The sequence below is a fragment of the Talpa europaea genome, assembly GCF_964194135.1.
Source record: "Talpa europaea genome assembly, chromosome: 12".
Taxonomy (NCBI): domain Eukaryota; kingdom Metazoa; phylum Chordata; class Mammalia; order Eulipotyphla; family Talpidae; genus Talpa; species Talpa europaea.
Window position 1 is genome coordinate 93,159,729 of NC_140079.1, and position 21,106 is coordinate 93,180,834.

At 51.2% G+C, this 21,106-nt stretch overlaps 1 protein-coding gene across 1 annotated transcript in view; it reads right to left on the reverse strand.

Annotated features, from left to right (window-relative positions):
• XYLT1 (xylosyltransferase 1) overlaps positions 1 to 21,106 on the reverse strand; it is a gene marked incomplete at both ends in the record, with an annotated part of 272,575 nt that overhangs the window by 166,592 nt on the left and 84,877 nt on the right. The window contains one exon of the mRNA XM_084250520.1: positions 19,047 to 19,085. Coding sequence (XP_084106646.1) covers positions 19,047 to 19,085 — 39 coding nt within the window. The remainder of the gene's footprint in view (positions 1 to 19,046; positions 19,086 to 21,106) is intronic.

Consider the following 21,106-nt stretch of genomic DNA (forward strand, 5'->3'; position numbering starts at 1 on the left):
CAGCTACAAGTGAAACCATCTGATATTTTTCTTTTTCCTCCTGACTTATTTCACTGAGCATGTTCCCTTCCAGTGTCAGCCACGTTGCTGCAATGGAAGGCTACTCAGCGATAGCAAAGGATAAACTCATGCCTCTTGCTTCCAACCTCTTTCTTGGACTTGCAGTAGGTAAGTACTCTTCCCGCCTTTCACTTAAAAGAATAAACTCTTCAGAGCAGGGGGAAAAAAACACAACATAAATCCTCTGAATAGACGTGTTTCCTTTCTAACTACCTGGGACATGTAGAGTTTGCTGAAACCTACAAAGACCTTTCTGGAAGGAGCTTGCCATCCAGCGGGGACCAGGACAAATCCCCCCCAAATCAATTAAATATGGCTCCAATAAAAATCGGTTGCTGGCTGACTGGAAGGAAGTTGAACCAACATAGAAGGCTCATAGTATGATGAGAAAACGGAAAATCAGAAAATAAATGAACTACCCACCTGTTGCAGTGGGAATTCCGAAGGAAGAAAAGAGCAAAGAATAGTCGGACCACCCTTTCCTAACTCTGATCACTCACCAGCTAACTTTCCCATTTCTGCGCTCTCCAGGCAACATTTGCAGTTCATCAACATGCTGTAACCTGCTTATTTTTTTTTTCTTTAATGAATTAAGGAAGCACTACCTGGGGATTGGAGGAAAAACTAATAAAATTTCTCAAAGACAGAAGGCAACTAGAAGGATGACCGGAGAATTATTAAATTCTTTAAAATCTGTCCCGATACTGCCAGAAGTGATCCTGTGAGTCACCGGTTTGTGGTGGACACTTGGAAAAGGCTGACGCGGAGCGGTGGAGAGGGAGCCTGCCTGGCTGGCTGAGAAGACTGTGTGGAGGAGGAGGGGGTGGAAAGGTACCCCAAGGGGCATAATAACTATACTAAGAAAGAGAGCCTCCCTGGTGGTGCAAGGGGTTGCGCGCAGGGCTGTGGAGTTGGATTCCCGGCCAGGGAGCTACCCACATGGCGCAGCAGACCTCTCCTGTCTCCCCCGCTGCTCCCCTCAGCAGTGTACTTCGGTCTATCTGCCTGTTCTGTTCCCTGGCTCTGTCTCTGATGGATCTTCTCACCTCCCCCACCTCTGGCCTGTACCCCAGTTCTTGTAATCATAAATAAGTAAATCTTTAAAAAACAAAAAGGTACAGAGCAGGCAGAGAGGAAACTGACACCTCCCCAATTAACTCACTTATCAGCACTCCATGGATTTAACACAACTGAACGCAGACTGACACACTTTGGAAACATTTTCAAAGTGAGCACACAAACAATAACATTCTGAAAACTCCTAGTTAACCTGAAAACAACCCAAGGCCCCACTGCTGCTCCCCAATGTTTCTCAGTACTCTCCTGTGATTGCACTTTTTTGGTGTTTGGGGGGAATCCCACTTCCTGGAAGACAGTGTATTCTAAGTGCAGATGTGCCAGCTCCAAGGTCAGGGGACAGGGAATGGGAAAGAAGAAAAAGGTGGACCCAAGAGGTGGACCGAAGTCAATCACAGGGTGCTGACAAGTTGAAACTGGAACCCCAGTCCCCACTGGTGTCTGTGTATGAGTGTAAATTCTCCCAGAGTCACCCTGGGTCACCCAAGACACACCCAGACCTTATAAAAGGTCAACTTCTAATTGGGTGAATTCCACAGAGGGTGAGTCTGAGCTCTGATCCAGCTGGGCTGACATCCCTGCAACACAGGCTTCAGCTTGTGTGCCTGGTCAGCGCCCCTTCCTGCTAGCTGCTGCCTCCCCAGGACCCAGAAACCTTGACAGTGAGGAGCAGTGCCCTGGAAGTCGCTGCCTGCTCTCTCAAATGAAGTGCAGTATGGGTTCCTGCCTGCACCAGCCAGAGCCGGTGCTTTAAGAAGCCCTTGGAAAGGAAAGTCATATATTCCGCAATACGATATTCGTTAGACGCTATCATGGCGTTTTATAAGGTCGTATATAACGCCAGCTGTAGCTGTAAAAAATTTATTATTCAGTCCCAGAAAGGCATATAAATCCCTGCAAAGGATAGGTTTTTCTTTTTAAAAGTGGTTTAATTCTTACTACCTTTTGACTCTGTTCATTCCTGGGAGATAGTGGCTTGTACTGAACTTGCAGTATCGCGATTTCACCCAAGTTCCAGGATGCGAGACACCCCACCGCGGAGACCCTGCTCTCCCCTCCCTGCTCCAGGCTTGGTCTTCCAGAGAACCAGGTGTGGGGGACTTCTCCTCCGCTTGCACCTTGACAAAATCAAGCTAATGCACAAACTCCTGTGTCCAAGGAGAATTTTGTCTTTCTTTCCAATGTGTCTTTTCCACACATCTCCATTTTTTCTGCAGCCTCCTCCAACTTGCCCACATCCTGCCCTGTTCACTTTGCTTATCAGTGGCCCTCAAATCTGTCCTTGTCTCCTTTTCCACTGTCACTTCTGTGGGTCATACCTTCACCGTAGCTCTTCTGGATCAAATGTGCCATCATTGGTGCCACTGCCTCCAGACTCACCTGTCTAACCCAGTTCCCATGCAGCAGCTGGAGTGACTGCAAACTGATCTTGGATCACGGTACTCTCCTGCTCAAACACCTTCTGTGGCTCCCCTTTGCCTACCTGATACCCCTTAAGTTCTCTGATGTGTTGTATATTATCTGGACTGGCTTTACCTACATTAGGCCCATTCTCTGCCCCCAACCTGTGCTCCAGGGACAGCCAATGTCATGTGTTCTCTCTGTCCCATCACCCCTGTCTCACCTGCCCTATTCTCATTCACCCTTGAGGACATTTGTGCTTCCTCCGGGAAGCCTTTTGGAGTATTCTGGTTATACTGAGTTTTCCTACCTTATTATAAACCTTGTTTACACTCCAGAAAAGAGAAATAGCAAAAGTCCATTTACTTGGGCCTCCCCGGTGGCACAGCGGTTGAGCACTGGGTTGCAAAGCTGCACGCAGCCTCTGCAACACTGGTTAGATCCTCAGGGGCTCCCTGGCAGCGCCAGTTTGATCCCCGGCTGCTCCCCGGCCACCGAGGGGGGTCCCACATGGCGCGCAGACCTCTCCTGCCGCCTGCTGCTCCCCTCAGCAGTGTACTTCGGTCCTTCTGCCTGTTCTGCTCCCCGCTCTGGCTCTGGTGAATTCTCTCACCCTCCTGCGCTTCTGACTGTACCCAGTGCTTGTATAAATAAATTTTTTTTTTTTAAATAAAGTCCATTTACTTTACTACTTTCACTCATTTTGTGCTTCCTCCAGGAAGCCTTTTGGAGTGTTCTGGGTTATACTGAGTTTTCCTACCTTATTCTAGACCTTGATAATACTCCACACCTAAATAGCAGAAGTCCATTTACTTTACAACGATTCTACTATATATGGTCAGGGTGAAAAGAAGGGATGCAAGACAACTCTTCTGAACAATGTAGGTGATCCTGCTGCTCTACACTGATCACCCGGTGATCATCCACCATCTTGCAATGACCTGTCCCTCCAGCTGGCCCAGGGATCCCTGTCCAGTTAGCCATGGACTTGGGGACCTGGGGAGAGAATTCTGGAGGAAACTGCAAAGATTTATTTCTTAATTGATTTCACTAACTATAACATAAAACGTGCCCTTCGGTTATGAATGTGGGCAACAGACCGCAGAGACAGTGGCAAACCCTGAGACTCTCACACCAGTGGGAATTACAGATATTTCCATATCACATTGCTTTGGTAGCAGATGTCTCAAAATATTATTTACACTTGTCACTGCTTCAAAATTATGGTAGCTATTAGACCTGCCACCAAATTTAGTTACTTAATGTGTTAATAGAGATGCAAATGCATTATCACACTACACATTTGTTATTTGTATTTGTATATGCCACTTGATAGCGATGCTTTGATATCACTGCTGCTTTTGCCACCCTATGCACTTGTATTTTGCATTTAAAAATCTTATCCAGAGAAGGGGAAGAGAGATAGATTTCACCAAAAGCCAAAGGATAAGGTCTAGGACACCTGCTCTTGGTGGGGGCTCCCTGGGTACAGGGCAGGGGCCCTGCACCTCCAACCTGGGTACTGAACAGCGGTCAGCACAAAGCAGGGGTAATTTTTTTATGAGTGGAGATCTCTAGCTAGCTCTCTCCCCACCCTCCCTCCTTTCCCTGTTTCCTCCCTTCCTTCCATCTGTCGGTCAGTCTATCATCTTTTTATCCATCTCCTCACCTGGTATAATCCACAGTCCCAACTACCCACACATCCCTTGATTCAGTCCTGCAGCACAGCCGTGGACTTGGTTGGGAGCAAATGTGACTAAGTGTGTAAAAAGGTGACGTGGTTCTCTTGTGTGGCCTTGCACATTACCCCGTATGGCTGACTGTCCCCCAAGCACCCAGCTCAGAGCTCTGCCACAGCTCTCCACCCACCCCTGGGGTCCCCTGCATAGGTACAGCACAGGCCTGTCTCCAGTTCAGGTGCACCCCCAAAGCCAGGTGATGATGAGTTGGATTTTGATCCTCAACATATCAGTGGTGGAGCCTTAAAGGCGATCAGGGCCATTACTGATGCCCCCATCTGCATGGCACAGCGGGTGAGAACCCTGCTCCCCAGCATCCTCTATAATATACAGGACCCAGGCTGATTTACCCTGCTCCTTTCTGCCTTGCTCTCACTGTCTGATAGGGGTCACAGGGAGATCAGGTAAGTGGACACAGGTAAGCACCTGGCACAGCAGGCACTCGGCAAGCCTTAGTGACCTTACCCAGCCCACATCACCAAAGCAGCAGAAGGCACTGCCAGCTAGGGGGCTAGGGGATTTGCTGAGACCACACTTTTAAAAGGCTTCAATCTCATATTGTGGTCAGCTCTATGGGTTGGTTTGAATGTTTGTCTTTGACTTTTGTTTGGTTTCTCTATATTCCACCTGTAAGTGATACCATCTGGTGTTTATCTTTCTCCTTCTGGCGTATTTCACTTAGCATAATCCCTTCCAGCTCCATCTGTGTTGTCACAAATGGCATGAATTTATCTTTTTGATCACTGAGTAGTATTCCATTGTGTATACAGATTACATTTTCTTGATCCACCCCTCTTTCTTTGGGCACAATCCTGGCCATTGTAAACAGCACTGCAATAAACACAGGGGGGTAAAGAAACCCAGGATACCTTCTAGCTTTGGGCTGGAGCAGTAGGTGAAGGGATATTTTTTTCACTTACATGAAAACAGGAGACAGACAGTTTCACCTAAATATTCACCTAATAGGTGCTTAAAGAAGAAGAAGAAGAAAACAAAAACTACTTCAACCCACGGGAATCTAAAATAAAAATCAACCCAGCAAGATACTGTATTACCATTTGGTTTGACACAGACGATAAAGATTGGTAATCACCAGTGCTTTTGAAATGGGAAACAGGAAATCACTTTGATAGGTGATTTGAAGAAAACTTCTACAGAGGACAGTGCAGCTAAGTCTGTCAAAATGTGAAAGGCCCACCCCCTCTGAGCCAGCACTCCCACTCTAGTCATTCACCCTCAGAGCACACATTCAGTGGGGAGCAGAGAGTGTGGGAAAGGACAGCATTGCTCAAGGGGTAGGCAAAGGAACAGCCTAAATGTCACCAACCGACAAAGCCATTCAAGAGATGTTTTCTAGGATAAACAGATTTAATTCATGTATTCATTACTTACTGACTAGATACGGCATTGCGGCACGGTGCTGGGTTCTGGGATAGAGACGAAATAGAAGGTAGTTAAAAGTAATGTGGAAGCATAATAGGTGTTGATATAAAATGAGGCCTAAGATGTAGAAAAGTAACAGCTATTATAAAATATATTTCGGGGCCTCCTGGTGGTGCAAGGGGTTAAGCACAGCACCATGAAGGTATCAGCAGCCTCTGCAGCATGAGTTCAATCCCACAGCCGGCCTGGGAGCTACCCACATGGCACAGCAGACCTCTCCTGTCTTGCCTGCTGCTCCCCTCAGCAGTGTATTTCAGTAGATCTGCCTTTCTGCTCCCCACTCTGTCTCTGGTGAATCCTTTCACCCCCGCACCTCTGGCCTGTACCCCACTTCTTGTATGGATAAATAAATAAATCTTTAATATATATATATACACTTCATTAGATTCAACTTCAAGGAAAATGAATAAAAGCCTGTTTATGCACACATGTCCCCCCCCCCCAACTAATATGCAAAGAGCAAACCTGGAAGGAGAAACAAGAAAACTGTTAATAGTAGTTGCCTCAAAGACTCAGTAAAGGGGTAGAAGGAATTTGCTTTTCACTTAATACTTTTGGATGAAATAACTTGATTTATTTTTTATCATATGGTTATAGTGCTTCATATGTTTCCAGACTACAGTAAGTCCAGCTGGCTCTACCCTCAGAACCAACCAAAGTCCAACCACTTCTCTTGGCCTTGGCTGTAACACACTGGTCCAAACCACCACTGCATTGCCCTGGATCCCACCACGGCCTCCTCCCTCACTCATCTCCCTGCTCCCGAACTTGACCACCTACAGTGCGTTTCCAGCAGGGCAGCATGCTGCCTCTTCTCAGAAGTCAGGCCATGTCACTGCTCAGAATCCTCCAGAGATTTCTCAACATGGAGTGAAAGCAAACTCCTTTCTAAAACCTACTTATCTGGCCCCTCTTCATCACTCTCTCTTGCTTGGCCTACCACACCAGCCTTTGCTGTGCCATGAACATGCCAAGCGCAACCTACCACAGGGCCTTTGCACTGGCTGTGCCCTAAGCCTCCATCACTGCTGTGCCTGCTCGCGCCACTCATGCTCTTCAGGTCTTTACTCAAATGCTGTCTCACTGCCAGGCAGCTTACTGACCCACAGAAGTCAGACAGCAGCCCCTCCTCTGGCCTGGCCTGGCCCACCCCCGCCCAGCCTTATTTCTCTTCATCACAAGTGACCGTCTGACATAACATATAGATACACAGCTCTCTGGGACGGTCTGTCTCAAAGCTCAGGAGAGCAGGGACTTCTGTCTCTTCTGCTACTCTAGCTCCAGCCCCAAAAATGAGGTCTGGCCCAGGGTAAGCGCTCAATAAATATTCAGTGAATTAATCAGTAATATGATAATAACAGGATAATACAAGCTCCCATTGACAAGAGCGACCATGAAAAGCAAATTCAGAAAGACTTCAAGTCCCCAAAGGAAAATTTAAAAATAAACAAAAATGAATAAACCCAACACATTCCCTGCCAGTCCCCTGCAGAGCAGGGGCGGAGGAACTCCCAACAACAAACTGACACATAAACACCGAGGCCCGCACAGCGCGCAGCTTGTTGCAGCCCACGCTCCGCACACAGCGCTCTTTCAACTCGTCCAGGGAGCGAGGACCAGCCTGTGGGATCGCGGGCTGGGGAGTGACTTGGAGTAAATATCAGACGGTTCTGAACACACTACAGCGTCAGTCCCCAAGCCGCAGACGGTTTCCAGGCGGCTCGTCCCCCGAGACACCCAGACCCCAGACAGCCGGTCGCCCCCACACGGGGCTGCGGACGGAGCCAACCTGGGACCCAGCCCTCCGTCTGCCAGGCTCCAGGGCTGCCACCCAGAAGCCCCCAGGCCAAGGTTCTGAGCCCAGGCTTGGGGGCCCCGCGCCCCAGGAGGCACCAGGCGTTCACCTTTCTGTGCCTCCGGGTTGGCCCGGCTTCCTCACCGGCCAGAGGAACGGCACTGCTCTCCCGGGCAGCCCGCTCACCCACAGCACACACTCAGCACGCGCTGATTTGTTCACAAGCCCGGTCCACGTGCGGTCACCTGAGGGCAAAACCTTAAAATTGGAGACATTTCTGGGGAGGTGACCAACGAGCAGCTGTCGCCCACCTCTCCTGCCTGCACTGTTTCTTACAGTGGCAGCCGTGGGGGCACAAGGTCGCTGCAAATCAGGCCCGGTCAGGCCAGTGGATCTCTGCGGGGTTGATTCTGTCCCCGGGGTCATGGGGCCATTACCATGAGGGTAGGGGTGCTACTGGCATCCAGGGGTCCAGACGAGGGAGGCTCCTGCAACGCACAGGACGGCCTCCACAATGAACAATCCAGCCCCCAAGTTAGGGCTCTGGCTGAGCAAGCCTGTGGGGTGGGTGAGCAGGGAAGGAATGAGGTGGCCCTGGGGAGGGGGGACCCTTAGGGGCTGGGCAGGCTGGGGACAGGGCAGGGTCAATGGGACCTTGTTGCCCTCCACCATGGGCTGCTGTGAATTATGGGGGCTCCTGATGAGGGGTCAGCGTGACTGGACCACGGAGCTGGGAGCTGCCACCACCCATGAGAGGGGATGGCCCAAGGGCGTCTCTTCTCTAGAAAAGCTGTCCCTGCCTCTTCCTTCTGGTGACTGCTCCAGTCCTAGCTGGGCCTTGCACACACGGTGACCCCTTGGGCCCCAGTGTCTCAGCCCGTCACCCAGCTCAAGCACCTGGTCCGCTTGCCAAAAAGACCCCACCAGATGCCGCAAGAAATGAGTAGCATTTTAAAATTAGTATTTTAATGAATACTACTTCCCACTCTGCAAAGAGGGAACCAGACATTCAAATAGAGAACAAAGAATGTTCCAGAAAGAGCAGAGAGTAAATCCCAGCAAAATCCCTTTACTCGTGACATGGCCTGGGCTGAGAGACAAAGCAGGGAGCCTGCCCCCCAGGTCTGTCGCTAACACAAGGGACAATGGTGTGTCCAAAGGGCAACCTCTTAACATCCCTGAGGAGGTAGGTGTTGTCACAGTGGCTTTAACAGAGGTCCAAGAGGGTGAGAGTCTTCTGGAAGGTAATGCATTTGGGAGGGAAAGAGGCCAAAATGGAAGCCAGGACTCCAGGAGTCAGATCAGCGGGCAAGCTCCATTGCTTAACACCAAGTAGCCCACCCTGTCATCCCAGTGCCCCGGGAGGCAGTGACTGCTGGCACCTCAAGAGTTTTCAAGATGTCAAAAGGAAAATTCAAGTCCCCAAAGGAGAGGGGAGCCGGCAAGCAGGCAGTCTGCCCTGAAGGTCAGAGCCCCCGCAGAGGGGCTTCCCTTGTCCACTCTGGCTGGGACCCTTGGAGGATTCAGACTCTTGTCTGTCCAGGGGGCTGTCTGTCCACGAGCACATGACCCAGGGGCCTGGGGAGGGAAGGGGACTGAGAGGAGCAGGTCCAGGGAGCCCCAGGACCCACTCATGTCCTCACCACCAGCTCATGTCTGGGGGCTCAGTGGGGCATCTACTTGCCAGTTTTTCCAGAGGCCCCGAGGCCTGCGTGCAACTGTGTGTCTAGGACCGTGACATCCTGAGAAAGTCACTGCACCCACACCCAGTGCCAGTCACACTGAGGCAGTGAGCACCCCCTGAGAAGCCCCTTCAGAGCTGGCGTTTCTGCCAGCATCGGGCATCTGGGACTTTCCTTCTCGGACAGTAAAACTGCGCCGCTGTCCTCATCCCCCCCCCCGCCCATCTGGCGCCCACCCTGCAGCTAAGTGCAGTTTTCCGTCCAGTCCCCTCCAGTGGAAAAATAAGAGCTACAGTTCCCAGAAGAAAATGAGAAGGGATTATTATTATTAATAAGACGTTCCTTTCCAGAAAGGCAGCTGAGCCAGGCAGGGAGGGCTGCGCCGAGGCTGGCGCTGGGCTGCCCCACCTCCCCCTCCTTCCTGCCGGGAGAGGATTCCCAGCCTCCCAGCCAGGGCCCCCCGGTGGGAATGATGGCACTGGCCCTACTGGTGCTCGCAGGGGTACAGTGACAGGCAGTGGCTCTTCTGCTTCCCTGCGGTGTGAAGGCGATCCACGGGAGTGGGTGAGGGCTGGCGGAAGTCATGTGTCTGTCTGTCTGTCTGTCTGTCTGCTCCAGGGCAGCAGGGAGGAGCTGAAGGCCTGCCTGCCCCTTGGAGGCCTAGGCTTGAGCGCCTCCCGGATGAAGAAGCCTTCACTGTCTTGAAGCAGTGAAGACAGGGGTATGAGCCGGGACAGGACCCGCAGCAGCTCATCTCTTACGTGGGTCCAACACTTTATTGAGCACAGCGGTGTTGCAAATGTTTGTTTCTGGGCTTGGTCTGGGGGGTGCTTGGCATGGCAGCCATGATCCTCTGTCCAGAAAAATGCCCCCCTCCCACCATGGGGCAGCCCCTTAAGAGCTTCGCCACCCCTTGTGTCCTTCCTGGGGCCTCTCCTTCGGTGAAGCCCTCCTGCTTTATCAAAGCATGGTGTGAAATGACAGTGACTGTCCTGCTCTGCCCCTTGGGGTACACCACAGGCAGGTGCAGGTTAGCAAGGCATTGGGGGAGGCTTAACATCCAGCTCAGGGCTCCCCAAGAAACAGATGGTGCTCGTCCAGAGGACAAGAGGAGAACCACCTCGGTGCCACTGCGGGGAACTGTCAGCCCAGGGAGCGGTGTCATCACATCCTGGAGCAAGAAGCTGCAGCTACGGGATGGGGCAGCCTGAAGGAGCTGTGGCCTCTTGAGCAGGCACAGCCAGCCCATGCAAAGTGACCCCCAGATTGCGATCCCCCACCAACCCATCTCCTGCTAGTGCTGCCCCTTGGAGGAAGCACTGAGTAGCCTACGTGGATGAAATCCACCAAGAGCAGCCTCTGAGGGCTCAGAGGAGGAAGGGGAAGGATAGTGAAAGAATCTGCATGGGAATGGGGGGCAGAAGACACCCACATGCTTCATCTCAGCTGAGATTTCCTGGCCTGCCACTAAGCAGCTGAGTCCTGTGGGTTTCTCACTTTGTCAAGTACAAAGGTGGCCCCGGGAGCCCTCAGGTGTGAGAGGCCTGGCCTGGCCCCAGGCCTCATGTGGCCATGTAGGAGGGTCACGCTCCTGGAGTGAGTACTGGACCTCTCAAGGCCTCGGTGCCTTCACCTGCAGAGGGGCGCCAGAACCCCTTCCCAGACCCTGCGTCTCGTCACATCATGCGAGATCACAGAGCGAGGCCTCAGCAAAGGCCTCAGCACAGAGAAGACCCACAAAATGGTTAGCCGCAGCATCTGAGGCCCCTCCAGGGCTTCCGCTCCCTAAGTCTGGGTCCTGGGTACTGGCTTTTATATGCCTCCTACGCCTGGACGCCTGTTGTGCTGCTCTTTTATATGAAAGTGATTTTCTTGACTGAATGATCTTGATAACTAGAACTTTCTAACCCAGCTGAATATTCCTAGCACCAGAACCTTTGCTTCGGGGCACAGCCCCCAAGCCCCACAGACTGCAGCCTAAGCCTCGGAGATCTGGGGACATGCGATGTTTATGACAACCGTTAGCAGTGTCTCCTCGCTCAGTCCCCAGCTTGTAATTTGATGCAAATCCGGTGACAGTGACTTGTTACTCAGCTGGCATCACCACGGGCGTCCGCTCAGTCCTTGGCATCAGGGAGCGGGGCTGTGAGAAGATGCTGTCTGCTGGAAGGGAAAAGTGTGCCTCCTCCCCAGGTGCCATCCCTGCTTGCTCTCCACAGCGGACCCCCCGCCCCCCACAGCCCTGGGCCTCGGTTCTCAGCCTAGAATTCACTCTAGATGGACAGATGTTTCCAGACCCACCTGATTCCAATTTTCCAAGTGAGTGATCTCTACCTCCATCTCCATTCGTACCCGCCTCTACCTATAGCCATGACAACACCTATGTCTATAACTACACCTACATCTCATCCACAGCTCCAGCTCCGGCCTGTCGACTTCTAATCTAGCTCCACAGAAAGTCATAGCTGTGTCTTATGTAAATGTACATTACATTGTATACATTAAACATAATGTATGCACATTTTATATATAATCAAGTTATAGATATATAAATATATCAATGTGTCACTATCTAGTAAGATCTATATCTCAGCAACACAGCAATGAAGGCGATGGTGTGTCATTTGTAACCTGGCCCGAATTCAGCCTCCACTGCTTACCGACTATATCACTTTTTTATTTTTTAAGATTTATTTATTTATGCATACAAGAGCTGGGGTACAGGCCAGAAGTGTGTGTGGGACAGTGACAGGATTCACCAGAGACAGAGTGGGGAGCAGAACAGGCAGATCTACTGAAATACACTGCTGAGGGGAGCAGTGGGGAGACAGGAGAGGTCTCCTTTGCCATGTGGGTCAGCTCCCTGGCCAGCCAGGGAATTGAACTCGTGCTACAGTGACTGGCGATAGCTTGTTAGCACTGTCTTTAATCCCCGCGCCACAAGGGAGGCCCCTATATTACTTCTAAAGGGAAGCTTGAGTTTCTTGGTTCATCTGTAAAATGGGCTGAGGTTAGTGCCAGTTCCATGGAGTTCTATTTCCTGATGAGCAGATGGTAGATGCCAGGCCCAGATTCTAGTTATTGGCAAGTGGTTGAACCTCTCTGTGCCTCACTTTCTCTTCCGCAAAAGGAGATCCTAGCAATACTTTCCATGGGGGGACTGTGTGAGGTCTGAGCAGAGGCAAGTAAAGAGCTTACTTAGAACAGCGCCTGGCACGTACCGTAAGCTTGCACAAATGTGAGCTAAAAATACTCAATTTACAAATACGCGGAACAAGGTGCAGTTCCCGGTTCCTGGCAAACATTCTGGCAGGGCGTGTCAGTTGGTCCTGACGTGAGCAACCATATTGAGTGTTCTCAGTCAGGGTTAGGCTCAAACTGTCAATATCTTGGGCATAGCTGTCTCCCACCAAGAATGGAGGAATAGAGATCTCCACATGATCTATTTTTTGAAACAGCACATGTGGCTGCACTTTGGGGAACTTGCTGGCTATTTGTGGACTGTTGCATCATATCGTTCACCCTGAGTCATACGGACTAGAAAGGAGCCTGTGGCCAGAGGACCACAAACCCTCCCTGAGAACGTTTCCACTGCCGGGGTCCAGCCTCCTGGCCCAGTGAGCAAAGCCCCTGCCCGGCAATGGTCCAACTATTTACCACCCTGTCCCACCCACGCCAGAGCTCATTACAGACCCAACAAATCAGAGACGGCGGAAAAGATCGTGGTAGAAGGATTTGGCCTGTCCCCGAACCTGCCTCGTCTGCTCCACAGAGGTTCTGCTCCCCCACGGAGGCTGGCGGGAGGAAAGCAGATGGGCTGAGAAGCAATTCGATGCCTCTCAACAGATGCTGGGCACCATAAGAATTAATGGGCTGGAGACTCAGGTACGAACCATTCAGAAGCTCCCTCATCACTTCAAAACCACTCTCTATGGAGGAAAAGGTTAATCGAAGCTCTGAGCGGGAAGACGGCAGTTGCTTTAATCCTGGAGTGGGCAAGAGCTGCCGAGAAAGAAGTTTGCACAGAAGAGGCTGTGATCTGCCCCTAGAAGCCGGGCCTGCCTAAGCATCCCAATCTTTGCAAAGCCTGCTCCATGGCCCAGAAGCCGCGGGCAGTCCCTCTCCCAACCCCCACCTAGAAGCTGGGTCTTTAATTTTTGTATTTTTTGCTTTCTTTTTAACACTGCACAGTCTGCACTGACAAGCCATCAATCCCTCAGGAAACCATCTCTGAGAGGTGTTTTTCCTTCTACTTACTTGATGCACAGGTTCATACATATCGTGCGTCATGACTCTGTGTGCATGACCAGTCACCATCAAGGCCAACCTAGAGACTTTGGGGGAGCGTGTGTCATGGCCTGGAGGCAGGATCAGTCTGCTACCAAGCAGAGAGGGTGACCTCCCAGCATAAACAAGAACACCAAGGAAGGAACAAATCACATCTCTCTACATGGTCGCAATGACCTGGCTGGGACTGCCTGCAAAATAGGCTGCACACAGGACCCGGGTTACCCCAGGGTTTCTCACCGTTGGCTACTGACATTTGGGGCTGATGATTCTTGGAGCAAGAGGGCACTGTCCTCTGTGGGATGTTGAGTAAGTGGCATCCCCGAGCTTGACTCACCAGGTTCAAGCAGCATTTCCCCCGCCCTCAAGTTGTGACAACCCAAAATGTCTCTAGACATCGCCAAATGTCCCCTTAGGAAAGCAAAATGGGCCCCAGTTGCAAACCAGTGGTGTAGACTGAGGCTTCAGTTCAGTTGAGCGCACACCAGCTAATGTGCTCATGGCTATTATCAGTGGACTTCTCAGCAAAGCCCCGTCATCAGCACTGCAGTCTGGGACCCCAAGTTCCCTCGGCCCCGTCAAAATGGTCGAACAGAACGTTGGGGTGACCAGATGGCTCGCAAGCTCAGCCTCTTTCCTTCCCTTCCCCCACCTCGGCCCTTCTCCTTCACCCCTGCCTGATAAGGTGATCCCTGATTCATCCTGACGTCCTGATGGTGCAAAGGCATTGAAGGAGCATGAAGGAGGCAGCACTGTAATTGATTCTAAGGAAAACTGGCATTATTTTTGTAGGAGCCCACATAGAATATGCAAAGCTTTCAGAACACGCAGACTGTGGGCGCGGCCCCAGATTAACTATTTCTCAACCCCAAACCACCTCCAGAGAGACTTCCCCAGACAGACTCACCCGAAGCGCCCAGGCACCCTCCTTACAAACATGCATGTCTCATTTCTGGTTGTTTATCACCACCTGAAATCGGGGGTGTGTTTCGTTGGTCAATTTACTATCAGATGGCCCCAACCAGAACGGATGCTCGGGGGGCAACGACCTTCCGTCTCGCCACTGCTTAGTCCCAGCATCAAGCACAGGGCCTGATCCGATCACCGTTTACCGAATAAGCAGATGCATGAATGGATTTGCATAGGTGCCATTTCTAAAGCATGAACTTTCTTCCACCCACCAGTCATTTTCCTCACAGTTTTGTTCACAAGCCTCATGGCTTTGGTATCACCTAAAAAAATATGTATGTAACTCCCTCTGCTTACACCCCCAGTGAGTCAATCAAAGAAACTCAAGTACTTGGTTGGCTGCTGAGAGCTAGGCAGCCAGGAGAGTTCCTCTCCATGCCTTGATCTTCAAGTCCTGAGAGGGACCTCAGTGGAAACCAAGGTCCACTCCCTCCACGCAGAGCCAACTTCACAAACACCCAGACTGACAAGTCTTTACTGAAGAGTTCCTTTATCACAGTTCCCAGCCTTCTCAGTGTCTGAGGAGAGGCCATTAACTAATTCGCAGTGAAGCTATTATGGGGGGAGGCGGGTAGAGAAACTAAAATTAAATGACAGGAGGCCTTGCCAGTTGGAGTAGATTCAGCGATGATAAGCCATCTTGGAAATCAACAAGAAAGAGACAAATAATGAACATTCAAATTTATCAAAAACACTGCTGATGTGCAGGGAGGTGTTTCATCTTTGTTGTTTTAAAGTACGTTTTTATTGGGTCCATTGCTTAAACCACTTTGCCCATAAGTCTTGTGGCAAGCAATCTGTCAGGGAGTTACTGTGCAAAGCTTTCTTTAAAAAAAAAAAAAAAAGATTTATTTATTTATGCATACAAGAACTGGGGTGAAAACCAGAGGTGCAGGTGGTGAGAGGACTCACCAGAGAGAGTGGGGAGCAGAGCAGCAGATCTACCAAAATACACTGCTGAGGGGAGCAGCAGGAGAGGTCTGCTGTACAATGTGTGCCAGCTCCCTGGCCAGCCTGGGGATTGAACTTGTGCTGCAAGTGGCAGGCAGCAGCTTGACAGCACTGTCTTTAATGCCTGCACCACCAGGGAGGCCCTGTGCAAAGCTTTCTTGCTTCCTTTCTCCCTCTTCACCCCCTTCCCTATCATCTAACTAGCTATTTATCCATGCACATGTGTGGTTACCTTTGCAAAGCATCACCTATCCGTCAGTCTGTTTATCAATTTATCCATCTGTCCATCATATGGACCTGGTGCATGTAATAGGCCTGCTTTTCCGGCTTCACCTGAACTATTAGCAAATCATTCTACTGGTCAAGGCAAATTTATTTTCTGGAACAATAAAGTTTGGAAAGACAGATTCGATGTCATATCATCCTCCAATGCCATGTGCTTCCTGTGTGACCTTGGGTAAATTACTTAACCTCTCTGACCCTGCATCTGGAAATTGGGTGGCCTAAGAGCACTTATGGAATGATGGCACTTGAGGAGTCACAGGGAGAAGTCACCTCTTGTCAAATGGTCAATGTCAGTGAGGGTGAGAATCATGATAATGTCCCCAAGCTCATCACCACTTCACTTCAAACTCCTTCCAGACACTTTCTTTCTTTTTTTTTTTTTCTTTCTCATTTTTAGGTTACCTAGTTCCTGCATCACCAGTACATGCAGACTAGGAAGCACTCAACATGGCCAGCCAGGCCGACCTTGGCACATTCCATAGGCAGCCTGCTGACGGGAAAGCTGACACCAGGGGTTTAAACCTCCCTGGGCTTCCTCATTCTATTAATTTGGCCATTGAGCAGAGAATCCTGCCGATGCCAAGAGATGCAAAGTGCTGCCGTGCTGATGGCGGCATCAGAGGAGCCCTCCACAGACTGTCCATCACCCCCGCTCAGAACAGATGCATGGGGACTGACCCCCAGGCACTGAGTGAGGCTGCTGCCCTGCATTAAGGAAGACGGGCTGCATGGAGGGACGGGCGCTGGGCAGCCAGTCCTTGCAGGCGGGACCTTGGGGAAGGCGAGCCACTGCTGTGTGAGCGAAACTCACAAAGCACCCATTGGCAGCACCTGTGCTCTCAGCTGGAGCAGGCAAGGCCTTTCTTGGGGACAAAGGGCGGTGGATAGAAAGTGGGAACTGACTTGGGGCTCAGAGCACAACCTTCCTCTGCATGGCCGACGCTTCCAAGCTCAGCCACCTCTGCCATCTTGCTCAGGCCACAGGGGTAATACTTGGGCTACCCCTTTCTGCCAGAAAACCCTTCCCTGCTGCTCTTTTCTGACCTGCCTGCAGGCAGCTGAGTGCAATCCTGGGGGAGCCCCACCATGGGCTGAGGTCCAGCACGCAGGGAGATCTGGCCGCAGACTTGTGCCAACAGATGTGAAAATGTGCACTTTGGTCAGGTGCCAATGTCTCTTAAACACGGAGACGGAAACTCGGAAGACAACAACCTTCTACGGCTCCCTGAAGACTGAGGTCCAGAGGCACATCTTGGTGGGAGATAAATTGACTCTTTTTGTCCAACAGCGCAGCACAAATGCACAAGTTGCCCCGTGTCACGCTGGCTGTGGCTCCAGGCCCAAGCCCAGCCCCCAGAGCTCATGGTGGCCCTAAGAGAGGTCACTGTGTGCAGAGGACTGTCACACACAAAAGCCATCAGCCTATGGCTGGTCTTTCCCATGGAGGCACTGGGGGCTGGCTGGGGGGTATCTGTAATGGAGGGCACAGGAGGGTCGAGGACAGAATCACACGGGGTGCAGCCACTCTGCTGCCAGTCTGCTGGTGGAGGGGTCTTTCTGAGTCTAGGTTTTGTTTCTGGGGAAGAGCTGATAACAGAGAGGGGTGCGGCACCTCCATGACATCCTGCAAGTCCTCTTCTACCAGAGGGTGGGATGGGAGACGCATGAGCTACGCCCGCAGCGCTGCAGGGGCACGCAGGTGATTCTCGGGGGTCCTTCAGGAACTCTGACATCTTATTTAATAGTGTAATATTTAAAGTTTTGCAAAAAAATATAACCAGCCCGTCGAACTTGTGACTTTGCCCGCGTTATGTTGGCATAACCCCCGACGGCGTGCCAAGCTACTTCCCAGGTCTCTACCCACCTGATGCCAGCAGTAACCCACCCTCCAGTGTCTTCAGACATGGCCCAAGGTCCTCTGGGGGACAACAATATCCCTGATTGGAAACCATTAGCTTATGACAAATCTACTTTTAGAAGAAAACAAAGTTAATTTAAATAAAAGTGTATTTTAAGGTGACTTAATAGAACAGGTGCAAGTGACATGGCAGATGTGGCTAGGTGGCAGGTGAACAGCATTCATCTGGGGAAAACCAGAGCAGGGAATGGCCAAGCAGGTAGGGGAGGCCAGGCCCTGACCCCCCCCCTTGGGGCCCGCCCACTCCTCCCTCCAGCCCGCCCTGTCGTCTGGCCCTCCCAGGAGCATGTGCACCCCGGAAATGCAAGGAACCCTGAGAAAAACACAAAGAGACCGTGAGAGCCGCCTTCTCCAAACTTCTGGCTTTCTTGATGAAGTTAGTAGAAAATGGACAAGCTTGTTCCTATTGTTCCCCCTGGGAATGCTGAGGCAGGGATGTGGCGGAGCGGGCCAGGGTGCAGGCAGGAGTGAGAAGAATGAGAGGCTGCTGGGCCTCGGCAGCACGGCGAGCTCCAGAACCCCCTAGGAGCCGTCAGACAGGGCTATGCCGTCTCTGACACCTGCAAACTGCTAGCCACGGCGCTCCGGACGGGCTCCATCCAGTATCTCCTATCGTCCAGCCAACCCACAGAGTCAAGGGAGGATCTGTTCAAAGACACCTCCCCTTAGCCCAGCCACCAATGGAATGGCCCCAGTACTTTAAATAGCTAAAACTCACAAGCACAGGTATAAAGCATTGACTCTGGCGACATCACTGCTTGTCATTTTCACCACACCCTCTCACAGACAGGTTCCAGATGGGAAGACACGGTTGAGAGGTTAAGTGACCTCTCGGGCCAGAAGACGCAGACCTGGGAATCCACCTGGGTCTACTGGACTCATAGCTGCTCCCGATTACCCAAAAAAGCAGCATGAAGGGCCGTTCTCACTCACTGGTCCCTTGGCCCACATGCAAGCACTATACCATCCAGGCTCCTCAGAATAGCCCCAGGATGCAAGCAGACACGGGATGCAACTTCCATCCCTGACAGCTGGGTCCTGCTGCCCTAACAGCCAAGGAGAGAAAGTTCTCCAATCACAGAATAGCAATCAAATCTCTCTGCACGGCTCCCCCTACCTCCTCGCTCTCAGCACACTCCCCTTCAGACTGCCCAGTAGAATCTGAGGACAGAGGAAAACTTAAATTTCTGAGGTCCTTTCTAGGGTGCTTTCTGACAATTGGGGTGCACACATGCACATACACACAACTGCTGGTCCATGCACACATGCATGCGCACGTGCACACACACACGCACGTCCCGACAGGACAGGAGGTATGCACATGTGCCTGTGGAGCCTTTCTGAGCCACAGAGCTAGGAGATTGTACATGCTCCCTGGAGAGATGGTCCGGGAACATCTGTGCAGCCATAAGTAACAAAGACCATGAGAAGGTACTGACCTGGGTCTCCAGGGTGATCAGAGGGCTCGGGTGTGGGTCCTGTGGGGAGAAAAGAGAAGACACACATGAGAGGTGGGGAAAACTACCAGCGCAGCATCATTTGAAGACACAGCCAGATCTCAGGGCCCCCAGCATCTCCACTCCACCAGACATCAGCGCAACTTGGCCCAATCCCCACCCCCAACACTTCCTCCCACACCCAGATGATTAAGGGGAGGCTCACATTTTCCATTAAGGGGCTACCTAAGGGGACACTAGCCGGGAAATTATGCAAAATGATGATGTGTAAAGAAATAAGCAAAGCACCCTCGCCAAACATTTCCCAGTGCATTCACATCCTCCACATGAAAGAGCAGATGGGCCCATGAAAGGACTGGAACTAAACCTGCAAGAATGTAAAGTCCTCATTCAGGGCAAGACCACCAATTTGCGTCTGATCTTGGAAAGAATGAGACGGAGACAGAGAAAAAGAAGACCTTAAATCCGGGTTTGCGGAGCACAATCCAATGGGCTGGGGAAGAGCCCTTTCAGGAGAGAGAAGGCCAGAGAAAAGCCCCATTCACTCACCCTCTACAAAGCCAATGGACTGGAAAGGCTTGGTGGTAATGTCTCGGGTCATTAAACATGAACTCTGTGGGTGGGGGCAGGGTGGGTACAGAGGAGGAAGGGACGAAGGGGAGGAGGTAGAGATTTTCAGCAAGTCGTTTCCAGGGAAAACAGGAAACCCGACACATAAAGGCTATTTTTGTCTGCGCTATGTTGGCTCTGAACTCAACCATCTTGGAGTCTTGATTCTGGGGAGAAACATGTTCATCTGCCTCTTCTAGAACATAGGCATGATTTTAGGGCCCTGAAGCAAACTCTGTTGGAAGTTGTGTTTTACCCAAGCAAGAGTACCCAGCTCAAGCTTCCAGGAAGCCATGCAAAATAAGCACCAGCCCCCATGCCTATCACCTAAGCAGTGAACAAGAAGTGCAGGAATTAGGCTGTATTTTTCCCTATATATAAAGGCTCATGTCACTCAGTTTAAGTTCATCCATGTGGGTATGACAAGATGCCCTTTTTCAAGGCTGAATGATATTCCACTGTGTGCATGTTCTACATTCTCTTTGTTTATTCCTCTGTCTATGACCATGTTGGATGCTTCCAAATCTTGGCTGGGAATAATGCCACAGTGAACATGGGGTGCTGATAGCACAACTCTACCTATTTAGGGTATCTGAACAGTCACACTTAGAGACCCAGGGAGCAGAATGGTGGACACCGGGAAAAGGTGGTACAATTCAAAGTATAAACTTTCCATTAAGCTAGTTGAACCCACTGAGAGGTCCGCTGTGCGCCAACAACACTGTATTGTACACTTAAAGTGGTCTGAAGAGAATGGATCTCATGCTGAGCTTCAGTATAATGAAAAAGGGGGGGGGCAGTGTAGGGAACATTCTAAACCGCTGGCCCACATGAACTCTCACTCTCGCTCACAGCTCTGTGATACCTTCACGAGGCCCAACTCTGCTCAGCAGGAGGAAAGCCAGGAAGACCCTGTGTTCTGGCCAGTTCTGACCTTAAACTCAAGATGAGGGACTCCTCTCCCCCAGTTCCAGTGCTGAGTCCAATTCCCAGCATGTCTCCAAGGGTACAGTTCGAATGGAGTTGCCAAGAGAACATCATACCAGCATGTTCACGTTCCTCCCCGGCACTGAATGTTCCTCACACCCAGAAAATGGAGGGCCCATTTCTACCCCGCTCCCCACATTGCAGCCTCAGCACATAGCTGCTCTCAGAGAGGCCCTGAAGGAAATAGTTCAAGTCTTTCTCTTCAAATGCTTACTAGCTCCTTCCCCAGGGTAACCAGCGGCAGCGATGATGGGCAAGGCTTCCTTTAAGTCCCTTTACCCCAGAGAGCAGGCTCAGCCCTTACCCACCCAGCCCTCACGGAGCTCCTTGCAGCCAGCTCCCTTATCTCTCACAGGCAGGCAGAGCTGACCCTCTACTTCCAGCTCATGGCATTCATGTGCACTGCCAGGGTCTCTACCTGTGAGCATGGGAGGCGGGGCCTTCCT